The 23,117-nt window shown below is 40.8% G+C and overlaps 1 protein-coding gene across 5 annotated transcripts; it reads right to left on the bottom strand.

Annotated features, from left to right (window-relative positions):
- Window positions 1–529: 529 nt before the first annotated feature.
- On the bottom strand, window positions 530–20,277 carry picalmb (phosphatidylinositol binding clathrin assembly protein b). 5 transcript variants are annotated; one of them, XM_080732260.1, is made up of 23 exons: window positions 19,759–20,277; window positions 14,488–14,630; window positions 14,239–14,314; window positions 13,533–13,635; window positions 13,302–13,395; window positions 11,606–11,717; window positions 11,311–11,417; window positions 11,132–11,173; window positions 9,828–9,913; window positions 9,560–9,683; window positions 9,328–9,461; window positions 8,528–8,628; window positions 7,510–7,662; window positions 6,956–7,039; window positions 6,445–6,560; window positions 5,285–5,366; window positions 4,800–4,910; window positions 3,706–3,736; window positions 3,230–3,329; window positions 2,605–2,664; window positions 2,330–2,434; window positions 1,835–1,940; window positions 530–992 (listed from the first exon to the last, which is right to left on the bottom strand). In XM_080732260.1, exons 1-22 carry the CDS (start codon window positions 19,886–19,888, stop codon window positions 1,848–1,850), a joined length of 2,187 nt encoding a protein of 728 aa, XP_080588386.1. In that variant the 5' UTR covers window positions 19,889–20,277; the 3' UTR covers window positions 530–992; window positions 1,835–1,847. The 5 variants fall into 5 exon arrangements, with proteins under 5 accessions (XP_080588386.1, XP_080588382.1, XP_080588383.1 ...); XM_080732256.1 differs by lacking the exons at window positions 6,445–6,560; window positions 6,956–7,039; window positions 7,510–7,662 and having other exon boundaries at window positions 535–992; window positions 5,285–5,389; XM_080732257.1 differs by lacking the exons at window positions 6,445–6,560; window positions 6,956–7,039; window positions 7,510–7,662 and having other exon boundaries at window positions 535–992; window positions 5,285–5,389; window positions 9,328–9,455.
- Between the last annotated feature and the right edge of the window lie 2,840 nt (window positions 20,278–23,117).

The raw sequence follows: 23,117 nt of genomic DNA, 5'->3' as shown, positions 1-23,117 counted from the left end.
GTGATGCTTCAGAATCGTGGATGACGTGTTCTTTTCCAACTAGACAGAAAAATTGTTCCATTGCAAAAACCCTAGGCACAGAATTGATTATATACTGTAGATAACTGACTCATACTCTAACCCCTGCACTTTAAGTAAAATGGAGTTTGTGAAATTTTTCATCTAGTAAAAATTGTTCTTAACACAAAACTTGGAGAATATTTAGTGCTCTATCATTCCGCTTATAGGTGTATTTTTTTAATATAATAGCTATTTTTTAAAACTCTACCTCTCAATAATACAGTCTGAGATCCATGTTTAACGCTGAAGCACTCCCACAGGTGTTCAATGTACTGTAGATTTTACAATAAGCCCCTCCCCAATCTTAAACCAATAATCATAAATAAATACAAACAACACACAAGGAATGTCTACTGTAAACACGGTAAAAAAGACAAAAACTAAAACAGGTGTAAACGTCATTAGCATCACTACTTAGTGACAGTTAAATAACTGTAGGAAATGGATGACCGATGATGGGGTCAAGAAAGGGAAGGACTCTCATCCCCCACCCCCTGCTTCCCCCTCCCCTCCCAGGAGAACATCAAGCCGTTACATCCAACCACAGTATTTCCAAATACATAATATCAAAGTTCCTCAGCATCCATAACTAACTTTACAGATTATACTGTAAAATGGATGAGGAACCCTTATAGGGGTGGTTTGGGGGGTTAGACAGCAGCATCACTCAACGTCTTGGACAAATTACAGAATAATGGGTGTGAGTTATCTTCCAAATGTCATTTGGACATGGTTACCATGGTTTTCTGACAGTCATTGCACCATAATGTTCTTGACATGTTTGTATTTGGTGTGCGTGCGTGTGTGTGTGGGTGTGTGTGTGCACGTGTGAGCATTTCTCTGAAGAGTTAAGACTGCAACGAGGACAACTCTTGTTGCTGAGTGCTTCATCTTCTGAGAGACACATGTCCTTCATATTACATGAACTGCATCTGTAAAGGAGGCAACAGGTTACATATGATCAGACCAAGCATAACTGTTACATTCAAATGAGCCAAAATTGCAATGGCAAACAGCTAACCTCGCCTCACCAGGCTTTCCCCTGAGAGAAAGCCTGGTCTTCGTTTACTAAACGGGCCGTTTGATCCGGTCGGGAGCGGAAGAGCTCCTACGTTTTTCTGTAGTCCAAAACGGACTACACTTTGGCCGGAAACAACGACCGGAAACAGTTTCAACCCAGTTTAGCGCATGCGCAAGTAGTTAGCGCATGCGCAAGTACGGGTTAAAACTGTTTCCGGTCGTTGTTTCCGGCCAAAGTGTAGTCCGTTTTGGACTACAGAAAAACGTAGGAGCTCTTCCGCTCCCAACCGGATCAAAAGCCCGAAATTGGAAGCCAGCCCAGGCTAGCAAACAGCAAGCAGTGATAATGATCAATGATTTATTTATTCTTTTAGAGAGAAAATCCAACATCCCGAAGAACAGCTAAAATCAGCTATAGCTGCCAGCTGGCTAGATGACTCAGGAATATCGCCGATGGTTTTTGCAGTATGGGAAAAAAAAACTAAGAAAAAACTGGCAGCAAAAATGGAGCATCTACGTATACAGAGATACAAATAATATTCCAAGTTAACCACCAAGTTCAGACAATTTCAAGAGCAACACAATGCAAAGTAATAGCATAGACAGAAACAAAACAAATGTATAATTCTATCAGATGAAGAAGAGGACAGCATGTTTGCATTATGGGGAAAAAAAAGAAGATCAAAATGAAAAGCAGAAAAGGGGAGGGGTTTGCGGTGCATGCAGGTGTCTGCAAGCAAAGAACATGCTGTACCTAAAGAGATGCTCTACAAGAAATCCTTGAGAGAGAGCTGTGCAAATGGGTCCTGTCCAGGGGCTCGGAGAGGACTCTGGCTGGAAGGACTAGAGGCTGCAGAGGGCTATTTCAGGGACATAGGAAGTAGGAGGGTTGGAGGATAAGTCAGAGAGAGAGAGAGAGAGAGTCTTTGCAAAATAGTTAAGAAGTGAGGAGATTAGTTTGGGAAATAGAATTATAAACAAATGATAGGTTAAAAACAAAGGAGTTGTGTGTGGAGAAGATAGGGAATCATAAGGAAAGGTGTTAACTGACTTCGGCAGGGGGTCAAGTGTAAAACTGTCATCATCGCTGGGGGAGTAGACTACAGTATATCCACACTCTAAAACAGGGCTTAAAAATGCCCGACTATATGACAAAATGTAATGGATACAAGTACTGTAACCTCTCATTGTGACAAAGCACTGATAAATAAATAAATACATTGTCATTATCCCACACCCTGACACTCACCTGAGCACTGGACACAGAGCCAAATGGGTTGGGTGGCCTCATTACTGGCTGGTTGTACATCATACTGGGTGGGTTCATCAGCCCCATGGAGCCCATCTGTGGAGGCTGGAAAGGAAAGAAAGAGGATTCATTAATTCATTATTTCAAGTGATAAATTGTTTCTGTAAAATGCTGAATTTGTGGATAAAAGTCAGTAAGTGGCTAAAGCTAATAGCAATGCATTGTAAAGTAACCATGACTAATAGTGCCACTGCATACGGACACATCCTACTGACCATGCCGTATCCCATCATGCCCGTTGGCGTGGTAGCAGAAAACGTCATCGCTGAACTCGGCTAGGACAAAACAAATAAGACTATTACGAATATACAACAGTACAATTTCCTCTGCAACATTAGAACGAAAAACATTCACAAATAAAGGATCAAAGTAACAGAAATAAATTGGGAAAAGTATGACGAGGATATTATTCTTTCACAGGAAGACATGATCATTGAGGTACTGAGCATGATCATTGAAGTACTGCAGTGGTTCTCAACCTGTGGGTCGGGACCCCAAATTATTTTTGGGGGGTCCCCAGATGATTAGCTTAATTATGCGAAACATTGTTTTCTCACTCAACAGTAAACAAACCAAAAGAAAGTTAAATGTATAGATGGTATCTGCACATTTCTAAAGTGACAATTTAAGGACTTTTTAATATCTCTAAAATGAGTAAAACATTTTGAAAATAGCCGATCTGCTATTTTCACAATAGAACCATGTCATGCAAAATGTAATGCCTCAACTCTTAGTGCTCGTCAGCGTGGGGGTCCCCAGTTCAAATCTGATTATTTTGAGGGTCGTGGCCTGAAAAGGTTGAGAACCACTGAGGTGCTGTACAAGGCGTGTGTGTATCACCATGGAGACAGGGTTCCAGGTTGTGGAGGGACCTGCCTTGGGCTGCCAGTTGGTTCCGCCGGTCATCCTCTTCTCCCCGGGCTGACTCCAGTGGATGTCACTATCATTTAAAACAGTTCATATTAGTGCCTGCATCTGAATACCAAGCACAGTGCAAGGCAATGAAAAGCCAGTGTCCACCACTCACTTACCGTATTTTCCGGACTATAAGGCGCACTTAAAAGCCTTTCATTTTCTCAAAAAACTACAGTGCGCCTTATAGTCCAGTGCGCCTTATATATGGATCATTCATTGACATTGACATTCCCTTTAGCACAGCTCCATCTGTTGGATGCATAACGCAACGGTAGCGTCTATTATGTGCGCCTTATAGTCAGGTGCGCCTTATATATGAAAACAGTATGAAAATAGACCATTCATTGACAGTGCGCCTTATAGTCAGGTGCGCCTTATAGTCCAGAAAATACTGTACTTACTTTTTTGATGTGCCATTGCCAATGCCAAGATCTAGAAAAAAGAAGGACATTTGTACAGCAAATGTTAAACGTCTGTCCTTCAATGTTTGTCGGCAGATATAATTATTGCAATCTAGCTACGGTAAAATGCATGATGTTAAGTTGATATGAACATATCGTCGCTTCTTCTTGTAAATGAAGGCCCTATTTATTTTCCTTGTTTGTTGCGTGTTGCGATTCACTTATTTTTTAACACATTTTGAAAACGTTTAATGCTTTTGCCTAGAATGACATGCCCAAAATAGGGACACCAGGTTTAACGCCAGGTTTAAAGTAGATAAGTCTGTTTGTGGGTTTTATAAATATTTAACGAATAAATGAAAAGTATTAAAAAGAGCTTGTGACTAAATAATAACTATGTTGGATCCATTGGAACAGAGGTACACTTTTCCAATGCTAGAAAAGGAACAGTTTAGGACAGGGGTCTTCAACAGGGGGTCCAGGACCCCTAGGGGGTCCTCAGAGTTACTACAGGGGGTCCTCCAAATCTTTGAGTGATAGAAAGTTTTTTTCTCCTTTTTTTATAGAAAGTTTTTTTCTCCTTTTTTTATACTAACCACTTGAACCCTAGTGTCCATATTCTGAGAACTTTAACCAAAAATAGCAGATCTACAAGCTCACAACGCCTCGTGCTGTGAGGCGTTGTGAGCTTGTAGATCGGCTATTTTCGGCAAAGAGGTCTGGTGTAGAGGGGAAAAAGAGCAGACTAAGTAGTAAGTACAGAGTGAAAGGTCAAGTTTATTAAGTATGGACGGTTCAAGTGGTAAAATATCTGAAAACACAAATTGACATGAATCTAAAATACACTGATGATCGTGCTGTCAAACAATGAAACTATGTCTATGAAAAGGTCCCTGCTTCATCTGTCTCTCAACTAAGGGGTCCTTCTAAGGGGTCCTTGGCCTGACAACGTTGAAGACCCCTGGTTTAGGACATACAAGGTTTCCACCCGACAGCGACGATATGCTGCTTGCTTCGACAGTGTTTGCCCCCCAAAAAAACAACTTTATCTTCAAACATCGTTGCATAGCAGGATAACGCAGCATGATACTCACTGCCCACTAGGTTAGCCAGGGATGAGTCAAGGTCATCTGACACCAACTTCTCTGGCTGCAGATTAGAGGCCATCCCCTGGTTAAAGCCTGTCATTGTGGGTTTTAGAATATCTGAGAAGACAGATAACCAGATTACCAAAATACAATAAATGTAAAAATGTAGCCTTAGGTTAACCACTTAAGCCCTGTTTAAAAAATAAAAATAAAATAGAAATAGATGTGTTTTTTTTTTTCTTCAAAAATTCAATTAAAAAATACAGAAGTACTACTCCAAAACAAATAGGCCCGCTGAGGATATTTCTTTGAAACGCTTCAGAATTTTGCCAGAAACGTTATGGATTAACTTTAAAAGAGACAAATACATTCCTAGTACATTTCTGATTATTGTGAAAGATTATATAAAAAATAACTTGTGTTTAATTGAAAAAGTCACACATCATGACTTTAAAAACTGTGAAAAATGAAATGCAGCTTGACCTCCTCACCATCTGAATCAAGGCTGTTACTGCCCGTGGCTTTGGTTCCAAATACTGACTCAAAGTCCACTTGGAGTCCTCCTGCTGTCTGCTGAGCCTGTCCCGTTGAGTATCCTTTTGAAAGAGAGTAGAGAGAGAGACAGTTGAGATGCAGGAGGTAGAATTACTCAAGATAAATGTAGGGTTTGTCTTTGGATTCAGTGTTAGCCAGTTAGATGAGAGCACAGTGCCTATGGCACACTGGTACCAGATTAGCACCTATTAGCTAGCCTGGGGCCAGCCTAGATACTAATGCATCTAGCTAACTAACTGCAGTATCCCTACCTTGTTTTAACATGGCTGGAATGTCTAGCTCCAGCTAGGCTACCTATTAGCACCTCTGAAACAACCACTTTTAACCCCATATATTATATACAAATCTCATTGCTGAAAATAGACTATCTACAACCCACAACATGATGCAATTGGGAATGTTTGCCTCATACTAGGTTCATGTGGTTAAAGGACAATAATGTTATTTTATTTCGCTGTTATGGCCAATATAGCCTATGAAAAGATCAAAACCTACAGTGCATTTCTCCAGCTAACAAGTATGATCCATCTATCCAACACCAGATATACATATACCTCATATCCATAAGTCATGAAACTCAATTGTTCTCCAAAAGATTGCTTTTGGTCACCATAATTCATCATCGCAATGAACACAGTTATTGTACTTTTTCCTGAAAAACGTTATGATGTGTTTGCTTTTTGGATCTCTGTTTCAGGAAGACTCAAGTGTACTCAAGTGTAAAGAATGAAACACGCATACTCGATTAACACAGTGGAACAGAGATTGAAAAATATGTTAGTGATGCTGTTGTTCATAAAAGGTTGTGTACATGCACTGTAGAATGCCTGTTATCATCACAATGCTTATTATGCGGACTAAATCAACAATACTGTGTCTTGTAATCTTATTTGGATAATGAGTCTATTTGACTTCTAGATGAGCTAAGTACATCTTGTATAAACATAGTTTGTTGGCCTTTTCACAGGCTATGTTGACACCTTTTAAAATACCCTTGAACTGCAGAGATTTTCTTTTTTTTAAGTAACCACTGGCTGCACACCACAGTATATAAATATAGAACTGTGATAGTTGCAAGGTAGTACTGAATGTGTACACTAGAGGGAGCCTTAAGTACGCTACCTCTGAATAGACCTGCTACAGAGGGTTCAGTAGGAAAGGGAGCCTGGTGTGGGAGATGCTGGGCAATGGACACTGGACCACAGAAGGAGTCTGACAGGCCACAGGTAGCAGGAAGAGGAAGACAGAGAGAGAGAGAGAAACAGACCAAGGCAAGGCCAAATGTCAAGGCAAGGCCAGAGGCAAGCGTGAAAGACAGAAATAATAACAATGAAACAGGAAGAAAACGTCTAAAATACAATTCCATTAACTAACTGCATAAGACATAAATAGTTTTAAGGAAAGTAAAATATTGTAAAATAGGATTGTAATGACCATATAGTATGGGGATCAGGAAGGATAGTTATATATCAACATTTTGTACCCTATAGTAAATATAAACCCCACTAACTGCATATATGAGCCATTGATATTGTATAGGATCAGGTGTCTATGTTTGCCAGGGGGGCTCAGGAAACATAGGCTGAGATGGTGCACCATCCAAGTACCTGAGATGGAGTGCTCTATCCGCACTGTGCGTTTGTAATTGGTTGAAACGGATGAGTTTGGGTCAATAAAGGGATTGTAACGATCTGGAGGATCAAACATAGTATTGGTGAAAGGAAAAACAGATCATCTTATAGCTCTACATAACTTTTCTAAGCAACACAGAACCATATTATTACTATAATCAAAAGAGAGACAAGATCCAGGAGATACAACTGTAAAGCGTGTATAGCTTCTGCGTAAGGGGAAAGGGTAGCCTGGCTTCTATGTTGGGGGGGGGGGGGGGGGGGTCTTTTGGGGCTAAAACATTTGAATAATTTCAAGTTAATGAATTTACAGCAATGGTATAAAATATAGAGATCGACAATGAAAGGTAGACAAATAAGACACGGCTTAAGCTTCTGCTAACACTACCTACTGTAGTTACACTGAAATTAAACAATTAACTAAGCAGTCACGACAGACACATGCTTATTATAAGTGTTGTTATAAATGAGTGACTACAGAGAGAGAGAGATAGAGATAGAGAGAGGAGAGATACAAAATGAGTCATTACCACCAAACATTTCATGACCAGACGTCCTAGAGGAAAAGCTAACACCGTCTGAAGACACGACGGGTAAGTGAGCGGCATCGACAACAATTTTTGAGAGGAAAGGGTTAAGGTTTGGCATGGAATCATCTCCAGCTTCAGTAGAGGTGAAAGGATCTAGGCAGGCAGAAGGAAAGAAAAGAAAATGGTAGAAGAACAAGTGAACGTCAGAGTTAGATGACGACAAGAGAGGGAGAGCATGCAGAACAGCTTGAGAACATCCTGTGACATGGACATGGCCCTGGTGGTCAGCAGTGTTTGGGCTGTGGCCTTAGAGCAGCGACTAGAGAGCCACAGGACCACAAGATGACCCTCTCCACATTTCAGAAATGTCTTCCAAAAATTACATTTCTACAATCTTAGGTAATAAATAATGGCAAATCGTCTATTTAATATTATTTTCATAATCATAATGTTTAAATAGATCATGTAACATTGAATTGAGTGTGGGTTTAATTTAGATTGGATTGGTTAAGCCAGTTCCAGCAGGGGGCAGTGGACAACAGAGACCATAACAGACAATGCTTCTGCACTGTTAAATAGGCTTACATCTAATCAAGATTAGCGGGACTCAAATGACCACCAGTCCCAGGACTCACTTCATTGAAAACTTAACATCACTGTATTATATTAGATTTATTAGATTTTATATTGATTACTATTGATATTTTATTTTATTAGATATATGATGTTACATGACAATTTGTTGACTTTTGGTGAAAAAGACAGCATATATCGGTATCGGTTAATATCGGTATCAGAAATTAAGAGTCGGACAATATCGGTATATCGGTTATCGGTAAAAAAAAAGCAATATCGGACATCCCTAAAATGTATACTATATTTAATCCTAATTGAAGACAAACAGTGAAATGCAGACAGGTTGCTCTCGCTCCGGCTGACAGTCATATGGCTAGAAGTCTCTTATTGCTGGTCCAAGTCCACAGCCACAGTTCTCCGTGGCCACGAGGAGGCTCCTTACCTGCCCAGGCTGTTGCCACTGGAAGCCCAGTAGAGCCAGGCTGAATAGAAGGCTGGAAGGATTGCTGCATGTCAAACAGGTCACTCTCCATCTTCAGAGCACTGCACAGAGAAAAGCAGACATCCCCATTAAGGGCTGTTCACAGCAAGCACGATAACTATAACGACAATTATGTGAGCATCCACACTGGTGAACGCACTGCGTAGGCCAGCTGTTTCAGAGGCAGAACCCCCACAGAGAGAGAGAGAGAGAGAGAGAGAGAGAGAGAGAGAGAGAGAGGTCTCCATCTCACTGGTTCTGAAAGTTGTATGGAATAGGATGCATGCATAATCTGACTAAGATGATAAATTATACGGAGGCAAGATGATTGTACCTGAGGAAATGCCAGCCAGCCTACCTGATAACGCTAATTCATAATTCATCATCATCTCCGTTAACAACAAAACTTTCTGATGGTGATTGAGACCGATTGCATCCCAAATGTCTTTCTGATGGATTTTGGTTGGCTGTCAATGTTTCTATCGTTCAATCCCTCCGAAGTGATCGAAACGATATCATTGAAGAATAGCATTGTTATAGTTGTGGTGTGGACTATCATCCACTTCAGTTGACCAGTGAACGGTGCGTTTGTGGTGCCACTTCAAAACATCAATATCCAATATCCTTTTATATAGGATTACATTAATGCACTATAAAATGTGGTACAATAGTGTAATCAGATGTCCTCCAAAGAGTGATTAAACACGATGGCAGGCATAGTAAAACAGGAGCAGAACATCACAATAAGATGCAAACTGTACCCATTGGAGCAGCTGGGTGTGGAGAACAGGTCAATGGCAGGTGCTGTGCTGATAGTCCCCCCGGTGGTGGACACTGGTGATGTATCCGTTGTAGCAAACGAAGGCCTCTTGGAGAGTTCCTTCAACCTCTGTTCCTAAGCAGGGAAGCAGTCCCATTCAAACAAAAGATGCTACAACCAAAATAACAGTCATCTCAATTTCTTTCTAAACTTCTTTCAAGGAAGATTGCTACCTTCAGAGCTTTGAGTCGCGCCTGCTCTTCTTCAAGTGCTGCCTGCTTCTCTCTTTCGTCCACCTTGGTGAAAGACATTCCTGTGCTTGCCAGTGACGACACGGCATTAGACAGAGTACTGGCCCTGAGGGTAAAAACACACAGGAATGCACTCTCAATACTGTACTGTACATGGACCGTTACATCCATTATCAAGAGATCAAATATCATCCGCCGCTATTGACTAGAGAGAAATTCATGCCAAAGAACAATTTCCCGGCGAACCTACCTGCTGGCAGCTGTGGAATCTTTCACCTTTTTGCCCTCTAACGAGGCCAAGTGCTGCTCCAGAGCTTCTAAAAGGCTACTGGGAGCCTGTAATGATAAAAGACATACAATCAGCACGTTGTTGATACACAGAAAATGTAAATGATTATATACATAGAGACCATCTAAGACAGTGGAGGGCAACTAGGCTTTCTATAATATAACACACAAAAGCAGACAGCAATGTGGCAGCTTGTACACACAGCCGATTTATATCTGTGATTGCAAAGTCTATATTCAATTCTAGAGTAACACAATCTGGTAAATCTTTTTTTGTTGTTGTTGTTGTTGTCCCCAATAGGATGGCAAAACCTTGAATCATAAGTTGCCCACCACTGATTAATGACTGCATTCCAACTGAAAAGCTAGCCCTGTGGATGACTGAGAATAACATCAGAGTGAAATGATACGCCACGGCACTTTCAACCACCTGTACGGTGTTGAACTGGGCAGCCATATTAGATGAGCTACATTGGTGTATACCTCAGGTGACAGAATGAGCATAATTTACCACATCGTTTTTTCCTATCAACTGTTCATCACAATGTAGAGACAGAGTCAGAAGCAGAGGCATGCAAAAGACAACACTAAAGCAAGTCACAGACACGGAAGTAGAGTGAGATGATAGTACTTACACAAACTGTGAACTAAAGTGGAAAGATAAGGGAAAATACAGAATATAAAGGTGGTGATAGTTAGAGATAGATTTATCCTAACCGCAGTCCTTGGGGTGAAACAATTTTGTATGTTTCCCCAGCACAATATGTGCAATCTAATGAATACTAGTTACTACAGTTCTTGGTCAACATGTCAGTGGGCTGATATGCTGTGACTGGACTTTAACCCTAGTCATACACTTCCTGTATTACACACTTACAACATTTCACCTTTATTTACTGTACAAAGTAAAAGAAGAAGAAGAAGACCTCTGTCGGAGACATGCGCTAGAAAAGGACATCATGCAAAGTGTCTTATCTTAAAGAACATTTGTGCAGGGCGGAGTACTATGTACAGTATATTGTTGGACAGAGTGACAGAGCTCTTAAAACAGAGGACTGAGCTGAAGAGGAGAAGAACAATGTGAAAGGCAAATAAGGCAAAAGAACAGGGCAGTGTTATAAAGAGAGAAAGAGAGAAAGAAAGAAAGAAAGAAAGAAAGAAAGAAAGAAAGAAAGAAGATTTCTGTGCCAAGTGCTTGATCAGAGTTTAAATTAAAGAGTGCTTGCTGGGATCCTTCTTAATCCCAGCTGTTGTGTAAATGCTCACCTGAGAGAGGTCTGGAATGTCTCCTCGATCAATCCCCACCTGCTGTAAGGCAAAAATGTAAACCAAGTCAACATTGGTACCACTGGTGTACGTACGTACAGCAATGCGTAAGCCAGCCTTCTAAAGTAATCCCGATAATGAGGATACAAAATAAATCATGAACCATAAACACAAATTACCTCTGCTACTTTAAGGAATTCTGAGATCCGTGTCATTCGAGTGAGGAATTTCTTGTATATGTCCAGTCCCTCTTTACACTGGGTCTTCTTCATGTCGAAGTATTTTTCTAATGTGGGTTTGAAATAGATTACTTGATTTACCAAACTGAGAAACTAAGCCTTGGATATTCAATGATCAGATTAATTCCAAACATATTCCAACTTGGTCTAATAGTAATGTGTCACTGTCATTCTAGCTTTTGTAATGAAAAAAGTAGTCTGCAACTGACACAAGTGATAAATAAAAATGTTTTACCGAGAAGGTTAATAATTCCTTCATTATAGGCAGCAAAGAGCCTGATGGAATCTTTGAAGAGCAGCATGAAGGCAGCATTGATGACTCCATTAGTGAGCTCATTGGCATTGACCTGTAGGAAACAGTCACAAATCTTTACATATAGGGCCAGCATTATCTTCCCATCAATAGGTACAGTAGGTTGGCTAAAGGTGATATGTTTTTAATGGAATACTTGAACGTAATTTTGGGCTATTTTTATAGCCCTAGCGCACATACACATTTTGTGATGTACAGTTTGAAAGTTTGTAAAACAGTTTCTACAAGTGAGATCAAAATGCCATGTAAATTCACTTCAGATGGATTTTGATTGGCTGGCAGTGTTTATATCATTCATTAAAATGCTCTGAAAGTGATCCCAACTATATCATTCTCTCTACTGTGGTGAGGAACGTGGATGACTCTATCATGCACTTGAGTTAGAGGGATTTTTAAAACTTCTTAGTTATCATTCTTGGTTTTGGACGGCCCTTAAAGTGGATAGAATGTAATTCAGTGTGACAGGGTCAAGCCGATCCACAGCGCCATAGGTTACAGTGGGATGTCTGGCAGGGTATGAACATTTGGCCAGAATGTAACGGATCAGGGTCACTGTTGGTGTTAAAGGGATATTTCACTTTCAACAAAAACTTTTGGTAATTGTATCGTCTAATGAGGCTTTTATGAACACCCTGAACTGTTTTTAATTTGCTTGATTCAATATTTAGATATTTGATGTAAATGTTACCAGGCCCTCCAGGGCCTCTCCCCACACACCATTGTAACTTCAAACTTCATTTTAACCATGATAGATTCATTAAAAACAGGAGGGTAGTATGAGTCACCAGAAAAAACATAATGGGTGTTTTTAATAAATCTATCATGGTTAAAATGTGTGGGGAGAAAAGCCCATAAGGTGTTTCCCTGTTGAAAGTGGAATATCCCTTTAACAGAAACTTCTACTGTACCTTTACTGGCAAAATGACTACTGTTAAACCACAAGGAATCAATTATGATTACTACCGGTATGTGTAAACAGTTTCCTGAAAAACATAATTATCATCAACTCCCTTTGAAGTCTTCTTTATTTAGTTTTGTCAATGTAAAACAATGCATCAGTATACTATGTCAGCTGATGCATGTTGTTGCAACAAACGGAGTCAATTCAAGTGCTAAAATTGCGCAATGCACATGGTTCCCATTTTGCTCTCTATTATTACCCATTTAATACCACCAATTTAAAGTCCACTCATTCCAATTACAGGGCCTCCAAAGAGTCCTGGATTGCTATTTTTCGTCACTACCTCATCGTGCCGGGAGTGGTTAATTTGCGCGCCTGCTGCCTTCCATGGATGTGGTAGCCGTTTCTCCCTCTCTAGCAAGAATAAACTAATTGATTCGCATTATGTGGGGAACAACAACAACCCGAAATAACCACCATAAACCACTGTTTGTTTTGTTTTTTAACACGGCTAGTTGTAGAACGAATACCAGAATTTCCTCCGAGGTCGAGAGTCTTGTGACGCGAAGTTAATTATGATATACGAGCAAAATGGTCAGCATGCTAACTATGATCAAAGCACCTTACTTTCGATTTCAGCAGTCATCAGGAATGAATACAGTCTGCGCACCCCAGACAAGAACAGCATGGCTATGGGTGGCTTCACCTTAAACTCACATTGAAATCAAGGAGGGCGTCCATCTGGTTCTGAATAATGGGGATCGTCTTCAGAAGCTTTTCTGTATTCATGGTTCTCATCACACCGTCCACCCTGTACAGACACATGGGGTGTCAGAGCACAAGAGGAAAGAATGAGAGAGAAAAGATAATGACACAGAAAGACTTCTGTGTGAGAGATAATGTAGTAAACATTTAAAACGAAACCTGGATTCTTAGATAGATCCTTACCCTCGCTTTACTTTAGTGAAGTCAAAGGCAACCTGTCTGTATGAAACAGCTTTCTCATTCAGATATCGACTATACCTCCGGATAAATGTGGACATGTCATACCCTAGGAAAGAAAGAGTAGTCACGTAAACTAGTAGTATAACCATCAACAATTGAGTACCTGAGACGAAAAACTGTCCATATTTTATTTCATTTTGAATATAGATATTTATATTTAGATAGATAGATATTTTTATTTACCAGACTGTAAACCACAAACTATACGTTTTTAATCTGTTAAATTCTTAATGCACTCCCCCCTCATTTTGAGGAATTAGATTTGTTTTACTTAACTCATATATATTAGGAATTATAAAACATAATACTTATGGAAAGTGGAAAAACAGTATATCTCCAACAGTTTGTGGAACAACAAGTCCGTACAAGAAATATTCAGCAGACAAAGGGAGCAGATAACATTAAAACAGACAATTGAACAAAATGAGGGGGAGTGCATTAACAATTTAACAGATTAAAAATGACTTGTTTGTGGTTTACAGTCAGATAAATCAAAAAATATCTATATTAAAAAAATATATATATGGTCTTAAAACTGTTATTCGTCTCAGGTACTCAATTTACTTAATAAATTATGTTCACCCTAAAAAGAATGTAACACGAATGTAACACAAATTAGAATAGAAATAAATAAATCATCATATTTTACCTTGCAACCCACTTTTGTCTAAAAAGTTGCTGAGGTTGAATAGCGTATTCCTTGAAGCCAAGTACTGGACAAAACGCTGTGGTAAAGAAAATACATGTCATAATCTGCCATTATTATTTTTCAAATTCCAAGTCAGTCTGAAGAGATTATAATATTATTATTTATTGTTTTACATTTACGTAAAAGTATGTACATCGATTATGGTATACACTATAATCTCATCATATACTCCATAATAGAGCAGCTCACCTCATTGCCATAGACCATTAGATGATGTGTGGTGATAAGAGACTTAAAAACCACCACCCAACTAGTGTTGGTGGTCCTCTCAAACAGAGAGTCAGCCAGCTGCGGAATGTTCACGTTCATCTCATTGGTGCAATGGATTAAATCTGAGAGGAAACAGAATGGTCAGTGTTACAGTGTGTGAATTGAACCAGATCGACCTACAGGTTGCTTTAAAGATGGTGTGCCATGATTTTTTTCACCCTCTAAAACAGTGGTTCTCAACCTGTGCGTCGGGACCCCCAGGGGGGTCCCCAAATTATTTTGGGGGGTCCCCAGAGGATTAACTTAATGTACAACACTGTTTTCTCACTCAACAGTAAACAAACCAACATAAAGTTTAAGTGTATAGAGGGTATCTGCGCATTTCTAGAGTGACAATTTAAAGACTTTTTAATACCTCTAAAATGACAACTAAACATTGGGCAAATTGTCAAATATTAGAGGCAGAAATTGTGAAAATAGACGATCTACATGCTCACAACGCCTCGCACCGCGAGGCGTTGTGAGCATGTAGATCTGCTATTTTCACAATAGAACTGTGTTATACAAAATGTGATGCCTCAACTCTTGGGTTAGGGTAACCCTAACTCTTCGGGGGGTCCCCAGTTAAAATATGATTATTTTGGGGGTCGCGGCCTGAAAAGGTTGAGAACCACTGCTCTAAAACATGATGATCAGGTATTATGATTATACTAGAAGGAAGGTTTTTTCCAAAGAAAGTGTACAGAATTAGTTAAAATTATGTTTTTATGTGGCCACACCCACCAGTTCATTAAGTATGCCTGGTTGTCAGGTGGGTGGTGACCAGGCTGAAGTTAGCCACACCGACAGTGTTGGGTGTATGGTAAAAGGGGAGGGGATGAGTTTATGATGTCATTAAATCTGTGTTTTTCGATCTGGCCTTTTGACTTAGAAGCTTTCAGCTTTCAGTAAGAAACCAAAAATACTCAGGGAAGGCAAATGTGCACATTATAACCCTACCTGGTGGTTGATTAGAGTAATGTTAACTCTATAGACACATACAAAACAGAAAAAGCACAACACTATGGCACTACCTCTTTAACTAGCATAAAAACAATATTTGCTAGTGTGTTTATCTGGATACTGAAACCAAACTTAAGAAATTAGATCCAATAACATAGTGAAAACCTATCCATAAGGAAACTGTGAAGCTGTATAAGCATCATTTTATGTGGCGAATATAAAGTTCTGAGTGAACAGCAGGGCTCTCTGCCCTGTGTGGGCATACAACTCTAACCCTAGACACTAAATGAACGCAAATAAATGACAACTCATCTCTCTGTGGGAGACACTTCACAATCACATGTACCCTTAAGCTAAGCACATAATCATCACCTGCTCCACTACACGAATCTGGACCACTGCCAAAATAACTGAACTCATCTAAACTGCATTTAATTTTATAAGATATCACACGCACATTCGCACAATATGATGTGCCTTGCATTATTAGACTCATGAAAGACGTTTGCTAGTAGTGTGATACTACTTGCCTTCACCGTTATTCGTATTGTAAAATATTCAGTCATTTTGTATTGTAATTTAAGCTAGGTCTGTGATTATCTCTAAATAAACAAGTAGCTAAATAGTCTACAGTAAGCACACACTGCTTAGCTTTGCCATAGTGAATTCAAAATTGGTCCATCTGTGGACGTGCGATTTAATTTTACAGATTAATATTTGTGACATGGTTATTAATCAATCGACCAGATAACACATTGAGTGGTAAAGAGGCTGTAAAGCTAACTAACGCTGCTCCTCATTCTCATTGGATGGCCAAAATGTTGGAAAGTGGCAACCCTACTTACAGTATTTTAAATGTTATATTTTTAAATGACAAACTGTAAGTGGTAGCCAATGGTATTGTTATCTGCAAGAATACTTTTGATCCCAGCAAAAAAGATAAGTGGAAATGTGTGTCATTAGATTAATTAGCAATTAATAAAGCAAACCTTGCCTGCATTGTGGTCACGTTCAGTCTGAATTTTCAAATACTAACATGTCTGGCTATGGCACTAAGGTGCTGGCTACACGAATATGGATCTTTTTTTTTTCGCATTTGGGGCTTTTAGCCACAAGCAAACGGAGAACATGATCTGTACCCGACTGGCAAGTGCCTCTGAGACCTTAGTTTCAACCCCTAACATAATTGGTCAGATATAGTATTGTGTGTGCACTGAGGGAAAGAATTCTCAGTTATTTTTAAATTATGCCAATGTGGTTGTGTTGAGGCTGTTTATACTAGCCTGGATCAGCGAGAAACTTTCTGTTCCAGCGGTCTGTTATTATCATTATTTTTTTTTAAAGATTTGTTTTTGGTCTTTTATGCCTTTGTTGGATAGGACAGTAGACTGACAGGAAATGGGGAAAGATGGAGAGTGACACGCGGCAAAGGTTGTCCGGATCGGGAATTGAACCGGCGACGCCGCCAGGCATCCATGCCTATGTGGCAATGCCTAAGTGGTATGCGCCTGGACCAGTAGGCCAGCGTGCACCCCGGTCTGTTATTTCTTGATAACAGACCGCTCCGCTCTATAACAGACCGATGCCTAATCAAAGCCTCAGAGCACCTGCTGCACTGCGTGCATGTTATGCCGTATCCAACATGAGAGCCATGTAAACACAGAAAATGGATTCCATTTGACCAACACTTCCTTGTTTTCCAAGGCGACCGTGTTGCGCTGGGGGGACACCCAGCGCAACACTTGGAAGAGACAAATCAGAGTGTCGGGACTTTTATTTCTCGACCGCTCGGCCAGACGTTATCCCTTACTTAATGAACATGCTCACCTGATAATTTGCTATGACTCAAACCTTAATGGACACTTCAGCCAGTTTGCTACACTGTACTAAACTTAATATATTTGTTGGTCTGACACACTACGTATGCTGAAACATATTATTGAAATGATCCGGTTAAGGTATGAGATCTTATCCAAATCTGCTCACGGACTGCTGCATACACAGAAAAATACTGAAGCATAATCTACGAGTTTGCAAAGTAATTAAGAAAATACAGTACAATTTCAGCTCTGGAGCAACAACAGAATGTAAAACCACTGTAGATGAGGAGATTGATACAGAGAGAGCAGCACATTTCTTGGTCAGGTTGTCTGTCTCGGTTTTTGCTGTTACACTGTACACTGGCATTCATGGTAGTGCATTAACCGATACCCACGCATGTTTTGTACCAGCTCATCATGCTCTTCATACAGCTGCATGAGGGCACTCAAATGTGTGCATATGTTCATCCTGGTGCTGTTGTTGAGTGATGCCAGTCAGAGCAGGGTACAAGTGCTCCTGCCATTCAGAGCAGTGATCAGACTGACAGCATAATTTGGCCTGCCTTTGTGCCCTATATTTGACTGTTTTCAAAGGAGGGGGGTTTCTAAGTAGGACAGGATAACCTTCCAGAGAAGCAGCAGTTAGCATGGCTGGCTGAATTACTCAGAGAAGATAGTGAGATGAGATGAGGAAGAAGGGAAACATGGGGGAGGGGTAACCAGTGCCATGTTGTAAGCATCCTCCTAAATATTCACTTCAGCCTGGGTTGCAAGTTGCAAACTCACATTTATTAATTACACACAACTGTATCCTTCTTGTATCCATGGTAGGTAGTATGGTGACATAAATGCTGCTGATTTGCATACTGTATAAGTGCTGTCTGAATGAAAAAGTGTCACTGAAAGATGTTCTATTTGTGCAGTGAGGAGGAAATATTACTACATTATAAGCACTATTACAGCTACGCAATACTAGGACCATGACAACTTTGGTGGTTTTAATCCATTGGTTAAAGTGAAGGGGAAAAACGTTTTCAACTGAACATAAACTTGGCTTTTAGGCTGTTCTGACAGTGACCCCAGAAGCCTCCTTTATTTATTGCAGACTGTGTGGACATTCTGGACAAGGAGTCGTCGAATTGTAGACTCAGTTTTCTCAAGAGTCAGAGCATGGGTGAGACTGAAGTTTGATTCAGCCAATAGACTTCCACACTGCCAAGTGCCAACTCACTCCTCCTGTAGAAATATGTGAATGACACAACAGGTGTGAGACTAAAGGCCAGGTCAAAACTTTCACCGTAAGTGACCAAATGAAGAAACTTCCTATCTGCAATTCTGCAGTGTTTCTTCAATCTTGCACAAGAAAATGTATCATTACGATGTTATATGTTTCATTTTTATTGTTTTTGAAGATATTTTACAACGCTGGAGTCGGGATCACATTAGCAGTATAAATAAAGTATGCAGCAGTGAGGAATTCAGTGTTGAATATCTAAGTGCAGCAACCAGGAAGAGTCTTTCGGACTATAATGACACATTAATTAAAAGTGCTATAGAGTATTTATAGTACGGTAGTCGGGTTGCCTTGAGTATAGAGGAAGACATCCTTATGTCAGCCACCTAGCTAGGGTCCTCTGCCAATAGAGGGTCCTCTGCAAAAACAGAAACCCCTTTCACAGGCTGAAGATAGATAGCATCTAAGCTATGTGTCTATATTATTCCCAGTGTCTACAATATTGCTAAGAACCTATAGAACAATAACAGATATTACAGTACAATATCTCCTGGCTACAAGATTCTAGGTTCATGCTTATGATCCATCACATCTGGCTCCACCTGACTGGCTGCAGGTGCATAATGGGATGCGTGTGTATACCCAACTGAGCAATGGAATTACAACCATTCATGTAACTTTGAAATCTAGGCCTGTATATGGACAGACTTGGCTACTCAGCTTAGCGTCCAAATTGGGTTATTCGTTTACATATCGACAACAATACCACCCCCCAGTAGTGGCCAGCCTAGTATATAAGTTCCAAGCAAGCAGGCTACAATGGAGATTTAAATAATAATAATAAAAGACAATAAAGACAGCTGTAGGCTACTGGATGAATAACCAAAGCTAAGTAGGCTAGTTCGATAACCACTGATGACGAATACGTGCTCTAAATGGTATGAAACCGTCGTTTTCACTTTAGGTTATAGGCCAGTTACTATAGACTATGCTATCCGTATTTATGTTGTTATGTCGTGTTGTTATCAGTGAATTACATAGGCTGTTGTTTGACAGGAACCAGCTAGCATAGCTGAACCCGAGGCTTTGGGGCCTTGCCTCATTCACCACCGCTGCAACAACTCAGTGAATACTACTCTATACATTTTATGTTGTATGACTGATGACACGTCGTGTTGTTTATGAGATACTCACAATCCAAATGTTTCTTTTTCGGCCCCATGATTTCATGAGTAGTGGCCTTGCATACTGTTTTGGACACGGCGGATCCCGTCACACTGTGCTGGGCTGCAGTTATCCTGTCCGTAATGCTCTGCCCCGACATCTTCCTTAATTGATGCAACCAACAATCAGAGAATCCTCAATACTTGTTCGAAATGAATTGAAATAAAAAATAAAATAGAAATAAAATAAAAAAAACACCACCAAAACAGCCCCCCTTCCCACCTTTGTGGAAAACAAAAGTAAAACCCTATAGGCAATGCAAAACGAGGACCAGGGGAGGGCGGAATAAAGAAAAATGATTCAAGAAAAATGGTAACGTAGACTTTCGCCACCTCAACTGCTCCTCCGTCAATTAAAAGTACGCGTCTGATTTAATTAGATTTCATAAAGCTGTGGCAGTGTATGTGGTACAAAGTCCACTCGCTGACTCATTCGCCCCGTGTCCCTGCCTGGTATCTCTCATCCCGATCTCACACACTAGATCCCAGTGTCTCCGCTGCCTTCGTATCGCCAGTCGCCGCTACTGTGTGTTGGGTTTAAAGGACTAGAAGCACTCAGGGAAATGGCGGGCCTGGTCTGTTCACAGAAAGGTTAGTATATGTATGGGTGACGTTACAGACCGTCAAGCAGATCTTCAATCACACATCATAATTACTTATATTCTGTATTATGTGTCTACAGCTGACCAGGGCCATGGTGGAAAATGCACTGACCACTCAAAACAACTTCAAATTCGTGATTTAATGTAATATATTCATTTAATTAATTGAGTAATTTTAGTTTAATTACTTAGGATGGCGTGTTTCTCAAGCAAGGAGGGGGCAATGTTATAAGCTCCATGTCATTTATTTCATAGAATACAAATTGATGTGAAATGTCACTGTCTAGCGCTCTAGCCTAATCATAGCCTACATGTATATTTAAAATATCTGTTGAATTTGTTTTTATGAACTGTGGGGTGCCCGGCCCCACACAGCTACCCCTATTGATCTGATGGTGTCTCCCAAACACACACATAAATCCACCCAAAGCATTCCCTGTGGCAAATAATAACACATTAATAGGACAATAACAAACACAGGTGCACCTGGAGGCCTGCTGGGAGATCCCACAGGGTACCACACACACATCCCCCCCACCAAGAGGTTTCTGTTAAGGGTCAGGCAAGTGGACCAAAGTGCAGAATCCTGGAATGGATCAGGCAAGGATTCCAAAAGGCAGGCATGCAGGCAGACAGACAGACAGAGAGACAGGAAGATGGGCAGGCAGAACTGGCAGACAGATCGATGGGTAATACAGAGGAAGTCTGTAAATTGGCAAACTAGATTGGTATGCAACTGATGAACTGCAAATTCTTTGATTCACAATAGTAACGTAAATTAGTCTGATTATATTAGCGATAGGCCTACAATCTTACTACCAGTCTGCAGGGCACTTTAAATAGACTTGTATTTACGTCATTCTTTTGTTACATGTCAACCTTGACAGACTCACTGTTGCAGTACCCCTTCTTACTATAACTCTTTGTTACTCCAGCACGAAGTCCCGGAGGTGCCGAGGCAGACCCCTATTGCATTTACCCTTACTCAGAGGCCTGTGAAGTAATATCCAGTGTGGAGGGACATAATCTGGTCCTATTCTTTCTCTGGGTCTCTGGGTCTGGAGAAGTAAGGTGCCAGCTGGTCCCAATGTATGACCACCTTACAGCCACCTAACAGCTGCACTCTCAGTAAACCATGTCTGACAGCATGGCCAACACAGCACATCGTCCGGTTCATTTAGCATGAAGTTTTGGTGAGTCAAACAAACACCCATCCCGGATGCAAAGACCTCTTCCACGCAATGGATGTCATAGGCCTGTTTCTGTTGGACCACAGCTTTCCAGGTCAGTTAACAACGTCCTTCTCACATTCTCTCTCATAGCTGTGTGAAGTAATCCAACCCAGCACCCCCCCCCCCCCCAAACACACCCACACACACACACACACACACACACACACACACACACACACACACACACACACACACACACACACACACACACACACACACACACACACACACCAGGGTCTGGAGCTCTCTACCAAAAAGGAGAGCCACTCCTTAACGCATAGACTCCTTCACTACAATTCAATTTCTATAGTCCCACAGGACCAGTTGCAAGTGGGGGTCCCAATGTCACTGTCGTTGGGTTGTCAGGATGGTGACCTAGGAGGGCAAGGTCTGATTAAATCCCTCCACCAGCCCATGGCTCTGGGGATGGATTAGGTTGGTCTTGGTTTTCCGGATCCCCAGCTGCTTACAGCTTGAACAACTGGGCCTCAAAGTTATCCCAGTGGTCACTGTAGTAGAGCTCCTCTTTTTCCCTGAACCTACAAAACATTTCATCCACCAGTTTGGCCTCCATGGTGTGGAACTCTTTATACTTTGTAAAATAGCTCATCACTCATCACTGAGAGATGACATCCCACATCTGACATCAATGTAATGAACTGGGTTCAATAAAAACACCAAACCAACTCTAGTCAATGACAACTATTAATCACAGCGTTTCCCCCAAACACACATGAAATAAATAGCTACATGAACATAAACTCACTCAATTACACAACTAACTAACAATCACACAAACTAACTCAACCACACATGCATCCTCCCAATGCATTCCCCATGGCAAATAATAACACAATAAGAGAACAATATTGAACACACAAGGCATGCTAGGAAATCCCTCCTCAGCCAACTAACTGCCCTACAGTAGCAGAGTGGCTCAGAGTCTCTGCCTGATGACCAAAAACCTAATATCTCCTCTGGCAAACTCAGATTTACCTTGTTAGGCTAGTGGATGTTGGCTTTAGTGTGTTTTCCCGTGCGGGAGACACAGGCTTGAATCTCAAGCGTGCAGGTGCCGTGACCTGGATCAGGTTTCCCGGTGGGAAGTGTCACAGTCCCAGACAGTGCCGCGTGTTTTCCTTGTTTGTCTTTGTCTTGTCAGTGTGGGCGTGTGTGTGTGTGGCCGTAGGTTTGGCTCCAGTTAACCACTTGGCCTACCTGTTCCCAGCCTCCTCTTTCTAGCCAGTTAGTTAACGCACCTGCTTGCCATCATTTCATCAGTCTCCCAGTATTTAAACTTCACTCCACTCATTGCCAATTAGTTGAACAACCAACAGTGGTTGGTGGTAGACACTTTTAGCCAGTACTCATTGTTCTCGTGAACTTCGGTGTCACTTGTTATCGTTACAGTTTTTTGCACGTTGTATTTTTGCCTGCATTCATCTCACTCTGTCTGCCCGCCTGACTGCCATTTTGCCCTCTCCTCATTCACCGGT

The sequence above is a fragment of the Nannobrachium achirus genome, assembly GCF_963921795.1.
Source record: "Nannobrachium achirus genome assembly, chromosome: 8".
Lineage (NCBI taxonomy): Eukaryota > Metazoa > Chordata > Actinopteri > Myctophiformes > Myctophidae > Nannobrachium > Nannobrachium achirus.
Note: the sequence above shows the minus strand (reverse complement) of the source record. Positions and strands in the feature narration are given on the sequence as shown.

Coding starts and splice junctions, on each gene's coding strand:
- picalmb (XM_080732260.1), bottom strand. CDS start 19,888: ATGTCGGGGCAGAGCATTACGGACAGGATAACTGCAGCCCAGCACAGT. Junction 13,396..13,532: donor TTCACTAAAGTAAAGCGAGG/GTAAGGATCTAT, acceptor GTGTCTGTACAG/GGTGGACGGTGTGATGAGAA. Junction 1,941..2,329: donor GCTCTGTGTCCAGTGCTCAG/GTGAGTGTCAGG, acceptor TCCCTGAAATAG/CCCTCTGCAGCCTCTAGTCC.